We start from the raw sequence: 22,332 nt of genomic DNA, 5'->3' as shown, positions 1-22,332 counted from the left end.
TCTGTCAAAGAGAAGGAGAAGCTAAAATGGAAAGCTGTAACAAAATCTGCCTTGCGGTTTCTTCCGCATGTTCTTCCCTTGCAAAAGAGGCTGCTGTTTTTTTGCCTTATTTCCAGATGCTGGAACATTTTTGGTGGGAAACAACGAAGCGTCTGTACAATCTCTTGGCATCAGTGTAGGGCCTCCCTGGCTTCTACGGCAGCTGGAGGGAATGTTTCTTATGGAGACTTTGCAGACTGAGAAGTGACAGCAGCCAGGGAGGCTGCAGACTGATGGAAAAAAACCAGTATCAGTTGAACCATGCTTAGGATAAAATGTTTGGGAAGCCAGGGAGGCTGCAGAGAAAGAAAGGTGGGCTGAACCTAGACACTTCTTGGCCACCTTATCAATAAATAAGTGCATTCCCCTAAATTCTCTTTTCCAGTAATGGCCATGAGGGGGGCAAGGGAGGTCAGTATGATTAAAGCAGCATCACGCCATTGCAATATTGCAACTTTTGCCCATGCAGTGTGATATCACACACGTGTATGAAAAAAAAAAGCGATCCTGCAGAAGTCTGTACTGTTTTCCTTGGAAAGAAAATGTGAAAGCCAATTCTCTTCCGTTGGAGAAAAATGCAGGTAGATACCCTCATACCCTGCTCTTCCCAAACAAATCAAGTGCATTTTGGTTTAATGTGTTGGAGTCACTCATACAACATGTTATAGCAATGACTGGATTCCCACAAAGACACAGAACCACAGTGATGAAGGCCAGCTTCCATTCACAAGAACACCAGGTTGCTTGCTAGGCTGGGAATACCCACGTCCACCATCTCAGGCAGAATCTTATTTTATTTATTTATTTATTTATTTATTTATTTATTTATTTATTTATTTATTTAAAACATTTACATAGTTGCCCATCCTATATCAAACTCTGGGAGGCTCCCAACCAACAGAATCTTCATGTGGGAGGGAAGCTATTGGTGTTTCATAGGCAGACAGGTGACCACCCAGCTTTTCCCTTCCAAGATAAAAGAAGCTGTTTTCTTGCAAAAACAAGAGGCAGAAGTCTGGAAGGAACCAAGGGAAGAAATTATAAGGTGAGAAGCTTCTAAAAGCTGTCATGAAAGAACGCTTGTCTCTTCAACCAGGTCCTGACAGTCCTTTCCATCTCTTCATTTGAGTCAAGGTGGGGAAGGAGAAAGGACTGTGTCTCAATCCAAGATTAACATCTGGAATTTCCAGGAGAAAAATGGGTAGTTCCAAGTCAATTGAATCAAAAGGGAAATTTGATGCAAAGGTGTCCAATTTTTCTAGAAAGGGTAAACGTTTTAGTTAAAAGCTGCAGTAAGTTTGATTTTTGTGCTACGTGATACAATCATTTCGATTTCTCGGCACAATTTAAGGACATTGGAGTTTCTGTCATCTGAAAACATTATTTTGTTTATTGGGAATCTATACTATTTTCAGTCTTGTTCTAGTCTGTTTTTTACGACTTTTTCTATTATTTGTAGCAGACCAACACTATCTTATGGTCTGCCAAGATGTTTATATTTTCTTTTATATTTTCTATTGGTTTTGATTTAATGCTGGAAATAGTGGAAGGAAAAAGAAGAAGAGGATGATGAGAAACAATATGGATAGATTCAGTTAAAGCAGTGATGGGTGCACTGTTGGAAGACCTGAAGGACCAGGTTGGGGATAGATCTTCCTGGAGAAAATCTATCTAGGTGGTCACTAAGAGTTGACACTGATGTGATGGCACATCCAATCAATCAATCAATCAATCAATCAATCAAATGGATTTGACTTATTTCATTTATTTTCAGGTTTTATCCCTAGATATGTACAGCTCTGTAATTTATCTTTTTCAACACTGATTATTTGCATTTTAAAAGTTAAAGTTAAAAATGTATTTACAATCATATATTTTTTTTTTTAAGATCAAGTTTCATTTTGTTTATCCCCTGTGAGATTGGTTTATCTCCCAAAGGGAGGTGAATTCTCTAGTCACATGCCTGAATGCTATAAGGCCAGGAGGTATTGCTATAGAAATTATTTCCTTTCCTTTCCTTTCCTTTCCTTTCCTTTCCTTTCCTTTCCTTTCCTTTCCTTTCCTTTCCTTTCCTTCCCTTCCCTTCCCTTCCCTTCCCTTCCCTTCCCTTCCCTTCCCTTCCCTTCCCTTCCCTTCCCTTCCCTTCCCTTCCCTTCCCTTCCCTTCCCTTTTCTTTCCACCTTTTAATTGTCAGAAAGGTAGCACAGGTTGTGAGCACCATCTCTCTCTCTCATACATCAGGGTTAGGGAAGCACACCTGGGGAAGATAAACGAAGGCAGTGGGAACTACCAAGCCATTACCCCGAAACAGGAAGTACAAGAGTATGAAAAACATACAGATGGTATTATTCACATGGATATCCTTGAACCAGGCACCACCATGAATTCAGAGCACTACATTGCAAAATCAAAACTTAGAAACAATGATTAAGCAAAGTTTGGAAGCACAAAAAAGAATTTTGGTGCAACATGACAATACTTGGCCTTATATATCACAAGTCATTCAAGAAGCAATTGTGAAGTTGGATCTTACTGTCTTATCTCATCCACCATACAATCCATACTTAGCACCATGTGACTTCCACCTTTTCCCAAAACTGAAAGAACATCTTCATGAACTTCTGTTTGACTCAAATGAAGAGATGGAAAGGACTGTCAGGACCTGGTTGAAGAGACAAGCGTTCTTTCATGACAGCTTTTAGAAGCTTCTCAGCTGTAGACAGAAATGGGTATTGAATGGCAGTGAAGTCATAACTATAAAGAAACTATCGAGAAAAGTAGAAGCTATAATATAAACAAGGATTCTATGAAAGGATTTTTTGTATATACCCTTTGTAAAAGAAGTCAGAAGTCACTTTGTCAAATGTCCATATATGTTTGTATCTTTTCTTCTGTTTTCTTCTTCTTTTTTCTACTACTTTTTTCCTTTCACAATTCTTCTATTTCTCATACTTTTACTGTAATCTTTTTTTCTTTCGTCTTTTAATTTGCATATTATGAAAAATAAAAATAATTGAACCAGATTATGTGGAGAAGTCAATGCAGGTAACAAAAGAGCTTACTTCAAGGATTATTTTCCCATTTCATTTATTAACAAACCCCTATTGAAACCATAGTTATGGTGGCGGAAGCATGACTTTGTATTCAATCTTCATACCTAACAGCAGGGGTGGTTCTGTCTATGACTGGAACTGCTGCTCACCCATCTGGATTCTGCCATTCCTGGTGGCTGTGGGCACCACCTTCTCAAACGAAATCTCCAGGCCAGAAAGGCCCTAGTTGCCCAAACGTCCCAAAGCATCTCATCTATGATCTTTCCAGTATCGGTAGAATCTTTTCTGCAAATCTTATCCACACAGTTCATATTCAGATTATTCTGCTCTTTCAGAGAACTGAAGCGTGCAGCGAGAAATCCAACCCAGCCTTTAAACTCCAATTAATCACAAAGGGATTAGTCCAGATATTCGGGTTTATTTCCCTTGTTGCAGCTGTTTTGCCTTCAGGGTTAGTTTAATGTTTGCACCTGCTATGAGGATATTCCTGGTATGAATAAGACTGTAAATTTCCTTAAATTACTTTCTGGGTTTAATGGTTAGCTGTCGGTTTTAAATTGCAGGAACCAGTTTAGCTGATGATTATATTGGCTTGCATTTCCTGTGGACTCTGTTTTTTCTAATAACCCCCCTCCCCACTCCCGTCATTAATGTGGCAATCAACCCCTTATCTGGGCTGCGCCATTTTGAGTTTCATAATGCATGATTTCTCCAAGCGGTAGCAAAAGTAATAATTGTTCTCTGCATCACGAAAACTAGCTTTTCAGGAAGAGAAGTGTTAGGGGGAAATTCAGATAAGGACAATTTTTGGAAATATCCTTTGGTGATGCGTATTCTCACAGTGTCCCTTCCGATGATAGATTTCTGCACCTTCTGTACTAGAAATCCAATTTCGACTGAAAATTGCATTTGCTGAAATAGTGTGATTGCTAATACAAGCTTGACCCGGCATTCTAGAACTGGAAGGGACTATTAAGGCCACTGAGTGAGGAATTCAAATTAAAGCAATTTAATTTGGATGGAGGGCTCCTAATGCCCCACCTGGGAGAACCTCTGAAAGGCAGCTCACCTCTCTAACTGATCTTACAGTTAAGAAGTGTTTTCTAATATTCAGTCAGAATCTGCCTTAAAAAAATCTTCTTTGAGTCAATCTTGACTCCTACTGACCTCAGCTATGTCATTTTCCGGGCAGTGATATTCAAGTAACTTGCCATTGTCTTCATCCAGGATGTTGTTTGTTTTCCCAGTCTAGCCTGCAGCCCTGGGATTTTGTACTGGTCTCCCATTCATGCATTAGCCAGGTCTGACTGGTATCAGCTAGGGGCTGCCTTTCTGTAATTTAACTCCTAATTCCATGGCCTACATTCTAAAATGATAGAGGACAAGGGTTTTTTTGGCACATCCATTCAAGTATTTGAGGAGTTATCCTACCCTTGGTCAGTCTTGTTTTTCCAAGCTAAGCATGGAAATATATCTTTTCATAGTATTTTCTTTTTTCTTGATTTCTGGCAATTGCCTGGATGAGTCCCTGAAGTTTTCTTGGAAACATTCTCCAGAAAGGGTTGCCCTTGCCTTCCTCTTGGGGCTGAGAGAGAGGGACCGGCTTTGCACCTAAGGCAGAATTAGAACTCATAGTCTCCCGGTTTCTAGCCTGGTGACTTCACCATTACACGAAACTTCTCCCACTTACTTTTAAATCCCTTGGTTAACTTCACTGTCCGTCACTGAATTCATTCTGTTTGAATTTTTCTTAATTTGTGTGTGTGTATGTGTGTGTGTATAATACTCACATAATACTTGAGATACGATCTGACTAGAGCAGAATAAGTGGAATTATTACTCTCTGTAATCTGGAATCTATGTCTCAGTTAATACAGTTTAAAACCATTTGCTGTTCTAGTGCCATATCTTTCTTATGGTCAACTACAGTTTCAAAATCCTTTTTTGCATGTATGATTGGCAGGTTAGGCACTCCCTGTTTTATATCTGTGTATCTGATGATAAATATGTCACATTCATAAGAAACTTTGCAAAAAATGGAGGAGATTCTCATCTGTCCACATCCTGCCCAAGTTTGAGGCTAGATCAGTATTTCTCAACCTTGGCCACTTTAAGCTGTGTGGACTTCAACTCCCAGGATTCCTCAGCCAGCATACTGGCTGGGGAATCCTGGGAGTTGAAGTCCACACATCTTAAAGTTGTTGAGGTTGAGAAATACTGGGCTAGATTCTCTCTCTGTAAGCTGCAATAATCTGAGCAGCCATAGAGGTGAACTATAACCATTTTCTGAGTCCCCTTGCTGCCATTGGTGGGTTTTAATTGAATACAAAAAAACAAAACAAAAGATAAACAATGCAAGAAGTTATGATGGAAGAAAGAAAAAATTAAACTAGAGGAAAGCAAAGGAAAAAGAAAAACATATAGGGCATACATTCATGAATACATATGTAAAAATTTACGTGCTTTAATAAATAGCCATATTTCCTTGTAATCCTCCTAGGTTAATCTATGTGGAAAAATCATTTGTATACGTGTTTTATGTGTACACGTAACATATTGTGTACATATTACACATTACACATGTGTAATATGCGTACATATTTACATATGTAAAAATTTATGTAAGAGTTTTAATAAATAGCCATATTTCCTTGGTTAATCTATGTGGAAAAGTCATTTGTTTGTAACATCAACTGCAGACTATTGAGTATTTGGATCGCATATTTATCCTTTCAGTACTGAAGTATTTTAGACAGAAGCAGGGCACGGAAAATCTTATTTTCCTTGTCCAGATGTTGGTGTTCATACTATGAGAATGTAGTTCAAAAAACTACAAGCATCTGAGAATATGAAGTCTTGTCTTGTAGTTTATTCATGTAATAATATCCTGCCAAACGGGAACAATTCTTGGAGACTACACAAATGTGTATTTAAATGAAACATTTATTCCATTACATTCCCAACCACACGAGGATTTACTCAAACGTTCTCTATTGTCAGTGTAATGGAAACCAATAAGCCTAAAATATATTTTTTTTGTTATTCAAGGCATAATCTAAGATCTGTTGAAGTTTTTGACACTGATGTTAGCACCTCTTCCCATTGTCTAGGCAAAATAGGAATCTCTAATTCCTTATTCCATTCAGCCATTAACATTTGCATATCAAACAGATTCATCACAACCGAATTTTATAAAGAGTAATTATAGGGTTTTTTTGTGTCGTAGTCCTACCTTAGGCACAGGCGAATGGAGTGGGTTTGTCGATGAAAATATTTTATTGTTAAGACCCTAGAGCAGTGTTTCTCAACCTTAGCCACTTTAAGCTGTGTGGACTTCAACTCCCAGAATTCCCCAGCCAGCATGGCTGGCTAGGGAATTCTGGGAATTGAAGTCCACACAGCTTAAAGTGACCAACGTTGAGAAACACTGCTTTGGAGAGCAAAAGAGGAACTGGGTGGGGTGGGGGGAGGAGGAAAGATTTCTCCAATGTCTGCCTAATAGGGAGGTGGATTTTGGGAATTTATTTACTTATTATATTTATTATACTTATAGATGGCCCATAATCAATTTGACTTCCTGGTGGCTCACAGGCCAGTAGAAAAGAGGTATGCAATCAACCTGCAATTAAAGCATTAATTAATTAAAACCACCAGCAGAACAATGAACCAAAACACAACGCTTGCCAACCTCAACTGGACAGCAACCCCCGTTCGATCTCAAAAGTGTCTTGGACAAGGTGAAAAACCGCCTCTTCTTCCCAATAGGGAAGACGCTTCAAGACAAAGTGAGTATTCTTGTGCTTGGCTTAGTTAAAACGTGCCTGGAAATCAGAAGATGAAGAGAATATGTGTAGCTCAGGGTTGAACTGTGGAGTCTCTGGAGTTCTCTGTGCTTGGCTGTTTTCTTGCAGACGTTTCGTTACCCAGCTAGGTAACGTCTTCAGTGCTGGAAGGGAGTGCGGTTTGCTCTCTGTTTATATACAGTGGCTTGCCCTGCCACTGTTGGTGGGGGTGGGGGTTTTGTTTTGTTTTATTTTTTCCCCTCTGGTAATTCCTTGATTAGGGTATTGTTTACTGCTGATTGTATGTCTGGTGATAATCTTGGTGTTAATCTCTGCTTATCTGGCTGATGATTGCTGGTGAGGAGAAGTTCTGGTCTTTTGTTTCCCTTTCTATTGTCTCTTTTGAATAGTGTGTAGATGTTGTTTATCTCTATGTGGCTGTTGATGGCTGCTTTGTCTGAATACTAAGCTTCCAGGAATTCCCTCGCATTTTTGGATTTAGCTTGGTCTAAGATGCTGACAGTTTCCCAGTTGAAACTATGGTTGAGTCTGTCCATGTGTTGTGAGATTAAGGAGTTCTCATCGTGTTTCCTGACTCTAGTTGGTGTTCATGGATGCGCTCTGCAAGCCTTCTGCTTGTCTGACCTACATAGTGGTTGTTACAGTCCTTACACTGTATGTTGTAGATGACTCCTGTTTTTTCTTCGTGGGCTACTGGGTCTTTTGGTTTGGAACCCCACTCCCTTCTAGCACTGAAGATGTTACCTAGCCGGGGAATGAAACGTTTGCAAGAAAACAGCTAAGCTCAGAGAACACCAAGGACTTCACAATCAGAAGATGAGTCAACGAGAATGTTTTCAAATTGGATTTGAAAAAAAGCAGATCCCAAGACTTTTTTTCCTCCTCCTGTTTACGCTCCAGCAGGTAATTTAAAATCGTCTGTGGAAAGCTAAAGGTCAGCATTTCCATATAAATGGGGGTTTGAAGTCAGGGCACTTTCTGTTCTGTTCATTATCATTTTATAATCCAGGGGAGGCTGCCAAAGTAGGTTCATTTTTTCCTTCTGCTCCAGAGTGGAGCCACAAAACAAGGATGAATGTTCCTAGACTTTTCTGCTATCAGAGGAAACTGCTGGTGGTTCATAGGAACACATTGCTTCATAAGATCTAGACACTTTGTCGGCTGTTTTAACCGGCAGCTTGATTGGCTGAGGGTGGCCTCTGGTTCCACAGGTGTGGAAGACTCCTGAGCCCATTTTGGTACATTTGGAGCCCCCCTCTGAATGCAAATGCCATAATTCAATTGCTGTGTGATCTGCTGTTTTAAGTCGAAAAATGGAAAGTGTCGCATAAGGCAGGATTCCTCAACCTTGGCAACGTTAAGACAGGTGGACCTCAACTCCCAGAATTCCCCAGCCAGCCCACTGGCTGGGGAATTCTGGGAGTTGAAGTCCACCCGTCTTAATGTTGCCAAGGCTGAGGAACCCTGGTATAAGGCCTAAAATAGACATTATAGTGTTTCAAAACCATGGAACCTTTCTCATTAGAAGAGGTTTACTAATGCAGATAAAAACATCTTATCTATATCGGAGCGTTGCCCTTGAATCTTCCTGTTAAGTTCATGACTGTGTGCTTGTGTTCCTTGAGACAAATTTATGGCTGTGTTCAGAGTGAAGCTCTGACTGCTGGGATCATTACTCCCTAACCACATATTCAATACTTTCCCCTTCCCTCGTATTACCAGAGAAACCGTTAGAGATCTTAGGAGGTAATACTCAAAGTTTTCAAGGGGTGTAGATGACCTCAGATTCTACACTTCTGATTTACAATAAACCCAGTCATTAAATATGATGAACTCTTCTGCTATCCTTCGGTGGGTTTCTGCATGTTCACTGTTCTAGCTTTCTATTAATTTCTGCTATCCTGATAGATGGTTTGGTGCATCAGTGGGTCTTACATCTATGTAGACATCTAGAGGTCTATGGATCTTATGTGACCTTCCTTCTTTCCTGTATTTTACTTTTCAAATTGTAAAAATACAATACGTTGAAGAGCTGGCAACCTCCTTTTGCTGTTTCTAAAAAGTGAGATGAGATGTTCTGCATCCATAACAATTAGTTGTGTGTGTGTGTGTGTGTGTGTGTGTATGAAAAAGTCAAAATCCTCTGTGTCTCAGGGCAGTGGGACTCTAAGTTACAAGTAGTAAAAGTAACTACTTGAGATGAGTACATTACAATGGTTCAGTAAAAGGGGAAGTTCAGTGGGAAAGGCTAGGAAAGAATGCTTTCTCTTCCTGTGCATTATTTTCTTATTTTCCTAGCAGAAACTGAGGAAGAAGGATCTGAGTTTTTGGCAGCTGCCCAGATAAATGGCCTAGAGTGTCTGCTACTGGGGGTTTCAGGTTGCAACATGTGAAAAGGGAACTGCAGATCAGTTTACTGGAGGCAATACAATCATGTGGTTTCCTCACAACAGATCATCTGTGCATGACCCCTGAACCACTTCTAATCTTCTGGACCGAAGAAGGCAACCAAGAGTTACAAGAACTGGAAGAGAAATGGTTCTGCTCAGATCTGAAATTAAAAAAAAAAAAAAATCATAGGGAGGATCCATAGGCCAGGATGGAAAACCAGCTAAAAATACAAGGATGTGATGCTCCAGCAAGGTACAGCTGGAACAGGAAGTTATCTTCTAGTGCTTCCTGTCCAGGAGAATCCAATGGTCAGCTTGGACAATAGTCCACAGCAGGGTTTCTCAACCTCAGCAACTTTAAGATGTGTGGACTTCAACTCCCAGAATTCCCCAGCTGGCTGGGGAATTCTGGGAGTTGAAGTCCACACATCTTAAAGTTGCTGAGGTTGAGACAGCTTGGTCCAGAGCCTGAAGTCACTTCACTGGGAACATTCTACCTGCAACTCAACCACTCAACACAGGAGGTTGCTGAAGCAGGAAGCTGTCTTACAGTCCTTCCTGTCCAGGAGGAACCAATGAGTGGGCGGAGTCAAACCATGGTTCTAGGTTTGTCTAGGTTCATAAATTATGCCAACGGCTTGGTCAAACAAAAAATGACAAAGATTTTTTTTGAAAGACTCGAAACCTTATATGGACTTTTTGTTGAAAGAGGAAAAGATTGAATTGATGATTTGGGGATTTGGGGATTAGAATGGGACAAAGAGGAGGGGAAAAGCTTAAGATGATAATTACTCAGTAGAAAGAATGGCAGAAGGCATAATTACATGCTTTCTTTCTTTTTTTTCATTCCGTTCCTTTTTCTCTTTTTCTTACTTTCTCTCTTTGTTTATTTCGTATGGTTTTACTATATTGAAAATTTCTAATATATATATAAAACAAATTATGTCAATGGGCTTAACCTGTTTTAGTGAATTGATCCATGGGGGAGCTGGTTGAATAATACATCGAATATTTTATAATTAGCAAAAAAGCTAAGCCAAAGTTACATGCCTAACCAAATTTACATGTTGTGTGTATGCAGCCGCTAGGTCTTTAACCAGATTAAGTGTGCATTTTGGGTGCAGACCCAGAGTAGCCTGCCATTAGCAATTCATTAGTTCACCGGATGGAATAGCCACATCATAATTCAACAGGGAAATTTGGCTATAGTGGAAAGCACTAAAAAATTGCAGCTACATGACTGGTGGAACCTTTACAGGGAATATTTTTTTAAAAAAATATTTCTCTCTGTTCAGGTTCCTAATTTTCTTTTTGTTCTTGGCACTTCTTTCCACTCTCATCTGGTGAGCATAGCTGGTGTTTGCTTTAGGATTTGATTGTTTTTTAAAAAGAGGATTTCTGCCTACTAGGCATCAGTAGGTGGCACCACTGGGCTGGTGGTGTGTGTGGGAAGCTCAGCTGGGTTAGGTACACTACTTGCAAGGGAGACCTTTTTCAGACTAGAATGGGAAGTTAAAACAAATCCTGTTTGAAGCTTGATGCTGGGACTCTATGTGTCCATGTAATCATTCAGAGCGGAGCATGATTCAGAGGCAACTTTTTTTGTAGGTGACCCAGAGTAGAGTAGTTTGTTCATCAGGAACAACTCCAGATGCCAGGCTCGGCTTGTTTTCCCAATTTTTTTTTAAATTGATAAGAAAACCGAACTTTTACAGCCTTGAAGGATCTCAATAGAACGTCAGCCTCTGTGTCATCACTTCTTCGCCAAAGGAGGGAATGACAATAAAATGAATCAGACCAGGGAATGAAAAAAAATCAGAGGTTCCCTTGAGTTAAGTTCAACTCCTGTGACTACATAGACTTATCTGTGTATTTTTTTCTCACCGTGATATTGTCAGCCCTTCAAGGTAGGCCAGGTCAGGAAACAGACGTGGAGGGATTCCAGAAATGTAGTTGGGTAGAATAGCAGAATCTTGAAAGCCTGTTCAAGTTCCTCTCTGCTCCATCTGATACTAAACAAAATCAAGGCGGTCTGTTTGGCGCTTCTCTCTCCTACTTCCTTCTTTCTCTTTTCTGTAAGTCCCCCCACCCACCCGTGAACTTCAGCACTGCACTCCTTTGCAAATATAGAAGTGATCTGTTGTTGCTTTCTTCCGAGATTTTTTTTTTTGATTTCTCAATCTAGTTACATCCCTGAAATTTGTGGTGGTCTCCCATCCAAGGACTAACCAGGTTCCACCCATCTTAGTTTTTTTTTATGGGGGGGGGATCAGTCAAGTTTGGCTAAACCAGACCTTTTGGTCTTGATGGAGAAACAGCACAGGGGTGGTCCTGCAAGGAGGACCGATGAGAGGCCTGAAGTGAGGAACAAGTCTGGGTAGAGGATAGAAAAAACCAGAACTTGGATGTTTCAGAGTCCCATAACCAAGGCAATTTTAGTTTCACAGGGGAAAAAACCCCACCTAACTCCTTAATCAGCAAACAGAGACCGGGGCAGGAAGTGGTCAAATTGGTTTCCCATCCATTCAGAGGAAGAGGGTATAAAATAGTTGCAGCGTGTAAAAACACTGCAGTCCTAGGCTTGCTGCAAGCCGCTCAGGTTGTCTTCTCCTTGGCTTGTGTGTGTGAATGAGCCATTGTGCTGCACCGGGAAGTAGCCGCGATGTTCCAGAGAAAGCGGAGTGTCTCCTTTGGAGGCTATGGATGGTGGGTCCCTCTTCTTTCTTTCTTCCTTTCTTCTCCCTCCCTCCCTCCTCATTTCTCCAGGAGTTGAAGGCATCTTACATTGTGGTCTCCCTTCATTTCCTACCCATAACCACGACCCTGTGAAGTAGGTTGAGCTGAGAGAATAACTGGCCCAAATTCATCCAGGGACTGTCTGTGGCTGAGGGTAGACTTGAACCTGGTCCCCACCCCCTCCACTTCTAATGCAGCACCTTCTTCCCTAAACTCCAATGGCTTCCTATGGAGAGTAAAGGTTTGGGAGCAGGAACATCTGGCCCACTCTTTCTTTCTCCTAATTCCCCAAGGATCTTGCAGTGAAGTCCTCTGGGCCATTTCTCCTTTAGTGACTTCATACAGCGTCTTCATTACATCTTGAGAACTAGACACTTGAAAGAAGAAAGGAGTCAGATGGGTTGGCTATAAAGCAGGACCTTCTCAAGAGTGACCCCTTAGCACTAATTTTACCCTGAGGCTTATCTGTTTGTCTCCAATGGACTGGCTTAAGAAAGCCTGTAAGGTACCTTGGATTTTAAGTGCTTTCAAGTCGGGAGGCTAAGCCCTCTCTTCTCCTATTTTCTACTTTACAAATGTTGCCATTTGTCCCATCCCCTCCAAGTTCTATATAGCTTGGCTGCATTCTGAAATGTTTTAAACGGCTCTTTTGAAAGATTACCATGTTGCCCCAAAGGGTACCTGGGTGAATTTGAGGTTACATGCTTTGCACCCCTGGGCAGTGTTTTGGACTCAGGTGCAAAAAGGTACAGTGGCGTGCGCGAGGATGCAAACCTCTTTGTCTGACTGCAACTCAAAGCGGCTGAATTTGGGGGGGGGGGGCTGTATGGCTGCAGCATGATCCTGTGAAAAAATGTGTTGGGTTGGCGCCTAAGGCACCTTGGTAGAGCTTTGATCTAAGGAAGGGGAACAGAAACACTGAACATTACAAACAGCATCCTCTACAATGCCTGCTTGGATCTCAGGTCTCCTTGGGAGCAACGGGGAACTCCTCCTGCACCTTGAAGCCCAGATCTGTGACATGGCAGGTGGGCTGCGAGAAACCGCCCCTCGCCCTTGATCACTGACTAATGGTGTTGAAGCGCATTTGTGTGTGTTTACTAGAAGGCACCGGGCGTGCAGCTCTTTGATCTCAGCCAACTGCCCCATGCATTTTTCGCAGGGTGGAGTTGCCAGACCTCATGTGCTCCCCAGGCAAGTTTAATCAGCGGCACATTGATCATGTGGAAAAGCTGAACATCTTCTGGCAACAGGGACATTTTCACAAGGGTCATGACGTGCTTTCAGCTTTCCTGCTAACGTTGCAATATTACCGGCGGTCAATATTATTCTGCATTTCCAAACGTGTGGGACCCTTGCTTTGTTTTTACCCTTGTACGCCGCCCAGAGTCACTTGTTGGTGAGCTGGGCAGCCATATAAATTTGATAAAGAAATAAATAAAGGAAGCCTCCCCCTCTCCTTGATTTCGGCTCCATTAGATGTAAGCCTAATTCAAAGTAAATTAAATGAAATCCATTAAATTAAGATGATTATACTCCTTGCATGTAACCGCATCAATCTGCTTAGCTTTCGTGGGCTGTCCCCTTTTGGAGACACTCACTGTTATAAAATGGCAGCCACTTTGGGGAGGGGGGTCTGGGGGTTTCATCCATACCTTCAAGGAGGCCAGGCCCTGGAGTTGCTTTCATGACTTTCATGCTGGGTTTACAGAGTCCAGCACTAAGCCACTCTCCACAGACCTGTTTGTTCCTGGTAGCTGCAAATCAAGCGTCTGTGTGTCGGCATGTGTCAAAAAAGTCAAGATGGTGGCCACAGTCAAAGCCCCATCTCTTTTTTGCATGCATTGCATATCCTAAGCCAGTGTTTCTCAACCTTGGCAACTTTAAGATGTGTGGACGTCAACTCCCAGAATTCCCCAGCCAGCATGGCTGGCTGGGGAATTCTGGGAGTTGACGTCCACACATCTTAAAGTTGCCAAGTTGAGAAACACTGTCCTAAGTAGATCTTTCCACTGCCTCAGGCATCTTTCTTTTCCTTAACTTCCCTTTCATACTTACTGGCATTTAACATCCGAAGAGGTATGTAGGTACTCAGATGTTTAGATGGCAATATATATGTCTAGAAATGGTATGATGCCAGACAGGAAACAGCTGGCTACATTTGGCAACCTTGTACCAATGCTAGGGGACTCAGACAACTGCCTTAAATTTCTGCCCCATCTCTTCCTCCAAGGCGCTGGATACATCATCCTCTTCCACCAAATTTTTTTTTTTGATGGTGCAGAATAGAGGAGGGATCACCTGGTGTCCTACTTTCCATCTCTAGTCTGCTAGTATTATGTATATAAAAGGGTTAAGGCTAGAATAACCAAAAGGGCCTCCCTTTGGGACTGTCCATGCTAGTTGCCCACAGGATTGTTTCCAGGGGCTCTGGAAAGTTCTGCATCCTGTTGATAGAGATATTTAAAGACTATAAATTCTTCCCTGTCTTTCATGTTTCTTTCGCTCCCTCGTTTGCCTGCCTTTGCCAGTTAGCTGCCTTTGATGTTTGCTAATGTTTCATAAATATTCATCAAGCTGTCCTTTCTGCTACATGAACTGGTTGATGTGCCAGCTTGGTCTAACTTGGATATAGGGATTGACTGGGATGTGCGGGGCGCAGGTTCAAATAACGTGAGCTGGAGGTTACAAAACTAACCTGAGCCACTTTGGGGTTGTTTGATCCTGGTCTGGAGATTGCCAGTTTCCGAGTTAGCCCAAGAAACTAGATTAATCTAAAATAGGTTTGGGTATTTTGTGGTTCTGGGTATTCTGGGAATCATTGTTTTAGCATGGAACACAAACAGGCCATCAAATGCGGTTAATATGGTTTCTTTGGGCTTAGCGTGTTATATGAATGGCAATTTCTTAACCTGGATTTAAGTTAAAATGTGTTATAGGAATCCAGCCAGTGAGTTCAAAGACACTCCCCTGATTATCCTGATGTTTGGATCGATTAGGTGCCATCAAGTTGGTGTGGGTGTCGTAGCAGACACATAGATCAGTGTTTCTCAACCTCAGCAACTTCAAGATCGGTGGACTTCAGCATCCAGGATTCCTCAGCCAGCATGCTGGCTGAGCAATTCTGGGAGTTGAAGTCCACACATTTTAAAGTTGATAAGGTTGAGAAACACTGACATAGATATTCAGCCAGTGGTCTTTTGGGTTTTCCAACAGTGCACTCAAAGCCACTGTAATTGAGCCCCTCCACCTTGCTGCTGATTGTCCTCTTCTCTTTCCTTCCACCTTTCCCAGCATTTTAGGCTTATCCTGATGTTTACTCCAAATGATAAGACTTAATAATAGAGCCTAAATCTGATTAGGGGTTCACAGGGGAAGAAATCAGGAGTGCAAAACAGTTCTCTTCAAGCCATGCCTGTATTCACAGTTCTGGTTGTCCATGTATAGCAGTCACATGATGGTTTACATGTACCGTGTGGCTCACCACACACACATACTGAGTTTTGCACCGTTCTTGTCAAGCCAAGGCTGTGGTCAGAAGCACTGATGTCAAACAAGCCCCACGTTTTCCACTTGCCAAATCAAAGTGAAACTTTGGTTTCCTTAGAACAATTCGTTCTCTTGGCTGGAAACACAAACACAGCACTGGACCCATCTGTGCGATTGTGGCAACCTGCAATACTACTGCAGTGAAACCTGAATGGTATTTCAACCAGGTTTCTTTCAGTAAGCCACCACCTTGTGCAGATCCAAAACCACACAGCTGGTTTGCAGCCCCCAGATCAGAATGGGCTACCACAAACTGGAAGGATCTGCAGTGGCTTTTTCCCTTTTAATCCTAAAAGCGCTGATCAGAGCCTGGTGTACAGGCTGATCTAAGATACTGGGCTGCAGGTGCTGATAAACCAGAGGGAGTCTTTGTCTTTAAAACAAAAAGATTTAAAAAGCCAGTGGAGTAGCAGCTGTGGAATCTTTCATTACGGAAGGGAACAGGCTGATTCAGAAGGTGCGGATGGAACGAAGTGTGTCTTTCGCATTCAAGTTCCTTGTTACTTCAAGTGCAAAAGTAGACATTGGAAGCATCTTGCAATGGCACCTTAAGCTGAATCTGTCTGATGGCTGCATTTAATTTAGTACATGTCAATTTGTAGTTGGTTTTTGGGGGGGGCTTGCTCTGCCACATTTAAAAGAGCAGCGATGGCTTTTCTCTCTTGCTGAACTCTTTTTTACAAGTGGGGCCCTTGGCATGCTGGGTGTGATGGCTATATATATATATATTTGGTGCTTTTGAGTCAGTGTTGACTCCTGGCGACTGCCTAGACGAGTCCCTGCATTTTTCATGGCAAGATTTTGGAAGTGGTTTGCCCTGGCCTCCTGCTTCCCAGGGCTGAGAGAGAGGGACTGGCCCAAGGTCCCCCAGCTGGCTTCGTGCCTAAGGCAGGACTAGAACTCACAGGTTTCTAGCCTGCTGCCTTCACCACGACACCAAACTGGCTTTCATGCCTTGTCCCATTTTCTCTCATTATAAAATGTGATTCAGGAATAGATGCAACCCTGCCAGCCACTAAGGCACAGTTTATGGGGTGGGGTGGGGGGGAGGGAACCAGGCACGAGAAGGGTCTAACAAAGAACGGAAGAACCAAAATAATCTGCTTGACGTTCTTTTCCTCTCTCTTTTTCCAGGATTGACAAAGCCATGCTTGCTAGTCTGAAGATAAAGTGAGTAATCAGTTTTTGAATTCTTCTTTTTTTTTAATATTGGCCTTTACTGAAGGATGCTTTGCCTCTGCAGCTGTTGGCTGTGCACACACAAGGCCTGCTATTCAATGAGACTGGCCACTTCCGACAATCCTTTGCAAATCTCTTACCAAATCACAGGATAATGCTATGTTTCCTAATGCTCTCCTTGGCTTTGGACGTCACCGACTCTTGTCAAGTCATGCTACGTTCTCATGGAGATAGTATGGTTATATCTGGGCTGTACCATTTCAAATGGCCTGGGGGATGAGGGATGGAAGAAACTTCTCTATTCAAAATTTTCCTCCATGCAGAAAGCTAGCCTATCAGGGAGAAGGTTATTTTAGCCTTTTGCCCCGACAGGCTAGATTTCTATGCAAAGGGGATCTTTTTCCATTAGGAGGAATATTCCATCGTGCAAACCCCATCATCTTCAGTCTGCAGTAGCACAGCAGTTCATCGCTACAGTGGGGACTAGACAGGTACTGGAGATAACAAATTCTCTGTGATTGCCTGGAAAGAAAGCCCAGGAAGGTTGACTCATCAAAATATAATCCGACCTTTGTCATTGACAAATTATAACTTCTGTTCAGGCTGCGTCTGGGCTGTTTAAGAATAGGATTAAGCAACCTTTGCAAGCTGGGGGAAACAAGTGAAATCAAATTCAAGACTGGGAAGCAGCTGGAATTTTCCTGTACTTTTTTCAGGAAAAAAAAAATAATAGGGAAATTTGGGGAAAATTTGTAATATATGCAATAGCGATTTTGTAAACCATTCTTTACAGATATAAATAAAATGGGTGCTCTTGCAATGTTTATCCAGCGCCTTGAGGTCTAGTGGTGGACAGACATAGCTCTATCAGTTTCTAGACCAGTGTTTTTCAAACTCAGCAACTTTAAGATGTGTGGACTTCAACTCCCAGAATCCCCCAGCCAGCATGCTGGCTGGGGGATTCTGGGAGTTGAAGTCCACACATCTTAAAGTTGTCCAGTTTGAAAAACACTGGTCTAGATTAAAAGTCAACAAGGAAACACAAGCCCACAAGCAAGGAAAGGCAGACTACTTGCTTTTCTTATTCAAAAGAACGCCAGGGCCTTTCGTAACAAGACATTTGTCCTTGTCTTTGAGGGTTGTATTTTAGAGTTTTTCTTTGATGTACAGGAACTGTAATCAGCTGAATTGTAAACAGACTTATATAAAAGTGTGTTGTTTTTAGAAATAGGAGTAAAAGCTGGGGACTCATATCCGAACACCTTTCTTATGTACATTTAATGCACCCATTCAAAAGGAAATGTGCTATTTTATGATCCAGTTTTTCAATATTTTGGAATTAAAAAAGGCCCTGGGGGATTAAAAAACACCCAACAGAAACCTGCTTTCTTCCTTCTGATTTTTGTTCCCCCTGCTTTACATCTCTACTGGATATATTTGAACTTGTGCTACTATGTGGTGTGTCAACTCTCACGTGGTAGCGTGCATATTCACAAATGGCTGTCTTAGTGTATTGGAGGCCGACTAGTCAGGTTTCTCCCTGCTACCCTTTCTACATGCCCAGCATGTTCCTTATCAGCTTTGCCATTTATTCTGAGTAAGTGGTCATTGATTGATTGATTGATTGATTATGTACCATCAAGTTGGTGTTGGCTCTTCGCAACCCTATAGATAAATGTTCTCCAGAATGATCAGTCCCTAACCTGGTCCTTCAGGTCTTCCAATGGTGCCCCCTTTGGCTCTGTAACTGAGTCCATCCCCTTGCTGCTGGTCATCCTCTTCTTCTCCTTTCTTCCACCTTTCCCAGCATGAGAGCCTTTTCCAGAGAGCTGGATCTTTGCATAATGCATCCAAAGTAGGATAATTTGGGTGTGATAGTTTGTGCCACAAGTGAGAACTCTGATTGGTTTGTTTGATGATCCATTGATTTGTTCTCTTGGCTGTCTGCAGTATTCTCAGGCGTCTTCACCAGCACCAAAGCTCAGAAACATCAACATGCTTTCTATCATTGTAGGTGGTCATACCTGCAGACAAAGCAAATCCCTTTGATGTTTTAATTTTCTAAGAATGCCTTTGAGGCCTCAATGAGATCCAGAGGTCTTCTGTCAAGTAAATAGGATGCTGGAAGCTAACCCATTGCTTTGCAGCGCATCAGCTTTTATTTTAAACAGTCCATGCATTTATTTAAAGGATTTGTACAAAGGAAACAGGTGGGGCAAGAAATCTGGAGCCTTCTGAGAACATATGAATTCCGATGAGCACACTATGTTTGCCTACCTCTTCTGTCAGCATTGCAATGCCAATATATCCGAATATATTTTTGGAGGCAAATCAGGTGGGGAGAAAGAGACGTTTCTCAAGCCATCCCTTTCAATTTGGTCATCAGAAATATTTACTAGATTTCCCAATAAGCCCATTAAGAAGCCCCCCCTCCAAATATTGTTCAAGCAGCCATGGAATAGGCCAGAAAAATAGTTAAAAATCAAGTAGAAAAGCTAGTCCTTCCTCACTCCATTTGCAAGGGGAAAACTTATACCTAACCCTCCTGGAAAAGCGTTGCTCAATTTCTCCAAAATGGATTGGCTTCATCAAGTTTATTTATTATTTATTTTACCGAGCTTCTACGCTGCTCCAGTTGCGAACAGCTCTGAGCAGTGTTCATCCCAACTTCTGTCAACTGGGTTAAGAGCAATACAGTAAAAGGAACACAAATCAATAATATTATAGAAACTACGTACAGAATTGGGAATATTCATCCGGAGAACCCAAACCCTTCCATTACTAAAAGGAACAAGATCACAGCATTCCAGCACTCAAGGCCTGATGAAATAAACATGTTTCATGTTTAGTGGCCTTTCTAAAATCAAGGGGAAGGGATCATCCAGATGTCTGGGGAAATGCTGCTTCACAATAAGGGGGGCAGTGATTGAGAAGACTTGCTTTCATGGTCCATGGAGATAGGGCTCTCTGAGTATTCCATCTCTCGTTGGATGGGGCGCAGATTAGTAGGAGTAGTCAATTCCTAGAGGTATCCAGTCCCTGAGCCATGAAGGGTTTTCAGGTGACAACCAGCACCTTGAATAGCATCTGGCAGCCAACTGCAACTACTGAAGCTCTTGAAGTATTGGTGTTATATGAATGGACTGAGAAGTACTTGTCTGCTGGACCAGCCATAGCTTTTGATGTTCTTCAAGGGCAACCCCATGCAGAGAATTTATTTATTTGGTAAGTTTATATAACTGTCCATCTCACATACATGACTCTGCTTACAAAGTAAAAACACAGAAAGAATAAAAAGAATAACCAAAAAACATAACAACAAAAATCATTTAAAAACATATATGCTTTTTTTTATGCCTTCGAGTCGCTGTTGACCCCTGGTGACTGCCTAGATTAGTCCTTGCAGTTTTCTTGGCAAGATTTTGGAAGTGGTTTGTCATTGCCTCCTTCCTGGGGCTGAGAGAGAGTGGCTGGCCCAAAGCCATCCAGTTGGCTTTGTGCCTAAAGTTGGACTAGAACTCAAGGTCTCCTGGTTTTTAGCCTAATGACTTAGCCACTGCACCAAACTGGCTCTCCATAAAAACTATTAAAACCATAAAAATGTCATCTGCAGGAGAGTGCACTGAATTTCAGTAGTTGCAGTCGTTTGGCTGACAGTCAGCAAGGCATGAGCACCTGGGAGTAGAGCCTCCTATTTCAGACTGTGTTGTAACTGGTGCACAACACAGAGATGTGTGAACCCTAACCCTCCTAGCCACAACTGCCACCTGCTCACTGATCAGGGATTATGAGTCTAAGAGGATCCCCCAAATTTGAGACAACTCTGTCCAGGGGTGCACCATCCTGTCAAGAATTCTGTTCTGGATCTCATCAGGCTTGGTGTGCTTCTGTGTTTGTAAAAAGAAATCCGGGTTGGTGATACGAAGTTCCCCTTTATGCATCAGCCTTCCCAGGCAGACCAGACAGGAAACATGACCAGATGAACTAATTCTACTTTATTGCAAGGCTACATTAACAGAATCTTGCAAGTCTGAAAGTACAAATCTCCCGCCGTCTCTTTTGCAGTCTGAAAAGTTAGGGAGATTTGTGTTTTTTCTCCCTCCATTATGCAGCTGCAGGCTATGCCCTCTCTTATCTGATCATTCCCTAGGCAGCATCTCTTCTCCTTGTCTCTCCCAGATACCATTACATTATGTGTGTGTGTCGGAGGGTTGTTTTTAGCCAATGGTGCTTGATGTCCAGGCATCTGCTTCCAAGAACTCTATCCCCTCTCCCCTCAGCCACACTTTGATTCATCCAAGAACAACCTCTGCCCTTCGTGTGCTGGCTTGCTCCCTCACGCAGCTGAGGCAGAGCCTGGCCAAGCTTTTCTGAGCCTTCTGGGATTCCTGTACTAGAATTGCTACTGTCACATCCCTCCCATTGTCAGTTGATGTGTCAGGGAGCAAAAGCAATAACGTTCCTAGCTTGGGGCAAGAATACCTTATCTTCTCTGTCTATTGGAGCTGGTTTTTATTTTTGTTTAAAAAAGATCTTATTCTCCAAGGCAGCTTGGATTTGAAAACAATTTCCATCTGCCGTTTTATGAAAGTGTTTTTTTTTTCCTCCACTGTTAAAAGGATGCTTGTCCTTTTTACGAGGGTGGGAAGGATTTGGGAGCAGCTGTGCAAGCAGGCACATCTGGGGGGGATGTTGGGAGTTAAAAAAGCAAAGCTGGCAGCTGCCATCGTGCCATCACCCATGTTGCACAGCACGGCATTGATTGCATAGTCACAGCCACCATCTTGGTTTTTAGGACTCCCCCTGCCCTGAGAATATCCCCCTGTCCAAGGCCTCACCTGTCAGAATGATCCAGGGGTTGGAAGAACAAATTTAATTGAAATATGTAGAGTAATGCATCTTATGCCTAAGCAGGTGGCAGTATCTAGCTGACCTTACCTTTGCTCCAAAGCTAAGTAGGGTCCAGTCTGGTTAGTGCCTGGATGGGAGAGTACCAGGAAACGCCAAAGTTATAGACCAAACTGGAAAATCAAAAAATAACCCAGAAGAAAACAACAGCAAAGTACTTCTGTACCATTAAAAATGACGTGTATATTCCAGTACAGTCACAGGGAGATGGGTCAACTCAACTTGCATCAAGCAATCTTGGTTGATCTCAAAAAGCTAAGCAGGGTCAGACCTGGTTGGAACTTGAACAAGAGACCCTTAGGAAGCCCAAGGCTGAAGACTAGATGAGAAGTAAAAAAAAAAAAAAAAAACCCTAAGAAATGAAAGGAGCAGTGGCAAACCACTTTCACGTGGCTGCCAAACGAGCTACTTCAACATATCCATGAAGTCAGCAAGAGTCAAGCTCTTCTTAAAGGAGACTTAACTTGGCTGCTCCAAAAGAAGAGGTCCTATAAGAGTCTGTTACTACCCACTTTTTATTCCAATGTTGACTTCTTGCTATTCTTTCCTATCCCTCTCTCCCTGATATTTTTAATTTGAGATGCCAAGGATTAAACATGGCTTCTCTTTCATATCAAGCATGTGCTTGATATGAACTTCCAGTCTATCTGCCTAGAATAAAGTAAAAATAAGGGG

General features: G+C 42.1%; 1 protein-coding gene across 1 annotated transcript in view; it reads left to right on the top strand.

Annotated features, from left to right (window-relative positions):
* Positions 1-11,898: 11,898 nt before the first annotated feature.
* Positions 11,899-22,332, top strand: part of RAP1GAP2 (RAP1 GTPase activating protein 2) — a 198,624-nt gene continuing 188,190 nt past the window's right edge. Inside the window, exons 1-2 of the mRNA XM_088152163.1 lie at positions 11,899-11,991; positions 16,705-16,740. Of these exons, the coding sequence (XP_088008289.1) occupies positions 11,948-11,991; positions 16,705-16,740 (80 nt within the window). The 5' untranslated portion in view covers positions 11,899-11,947. The remainder of the gene's footprint in view (positions 11,992-16,704; positions 16,741-22,332) is intronic.

Source organism: Python bivittatus, unplaced genomic scaffold (genome assembly GCF_059951505.1).
Source record: "Python bivittatus isolate LINGU-HERP-01145 unplaced genomic scaffold, Pbiv_v1 ctg000690_np1212, whole genome shotgun sequence".
NCBI lineage: Eukaryota > Metazoa > Chordata > Lepidosauria > Squamata > Pythonidae > Python > Python bivittatus.
The sequence above is the reverse complement of the archived record's forward strand: the minus strand, read 5'-3'. Positions and strand labels throughout refer to the sequence as shown.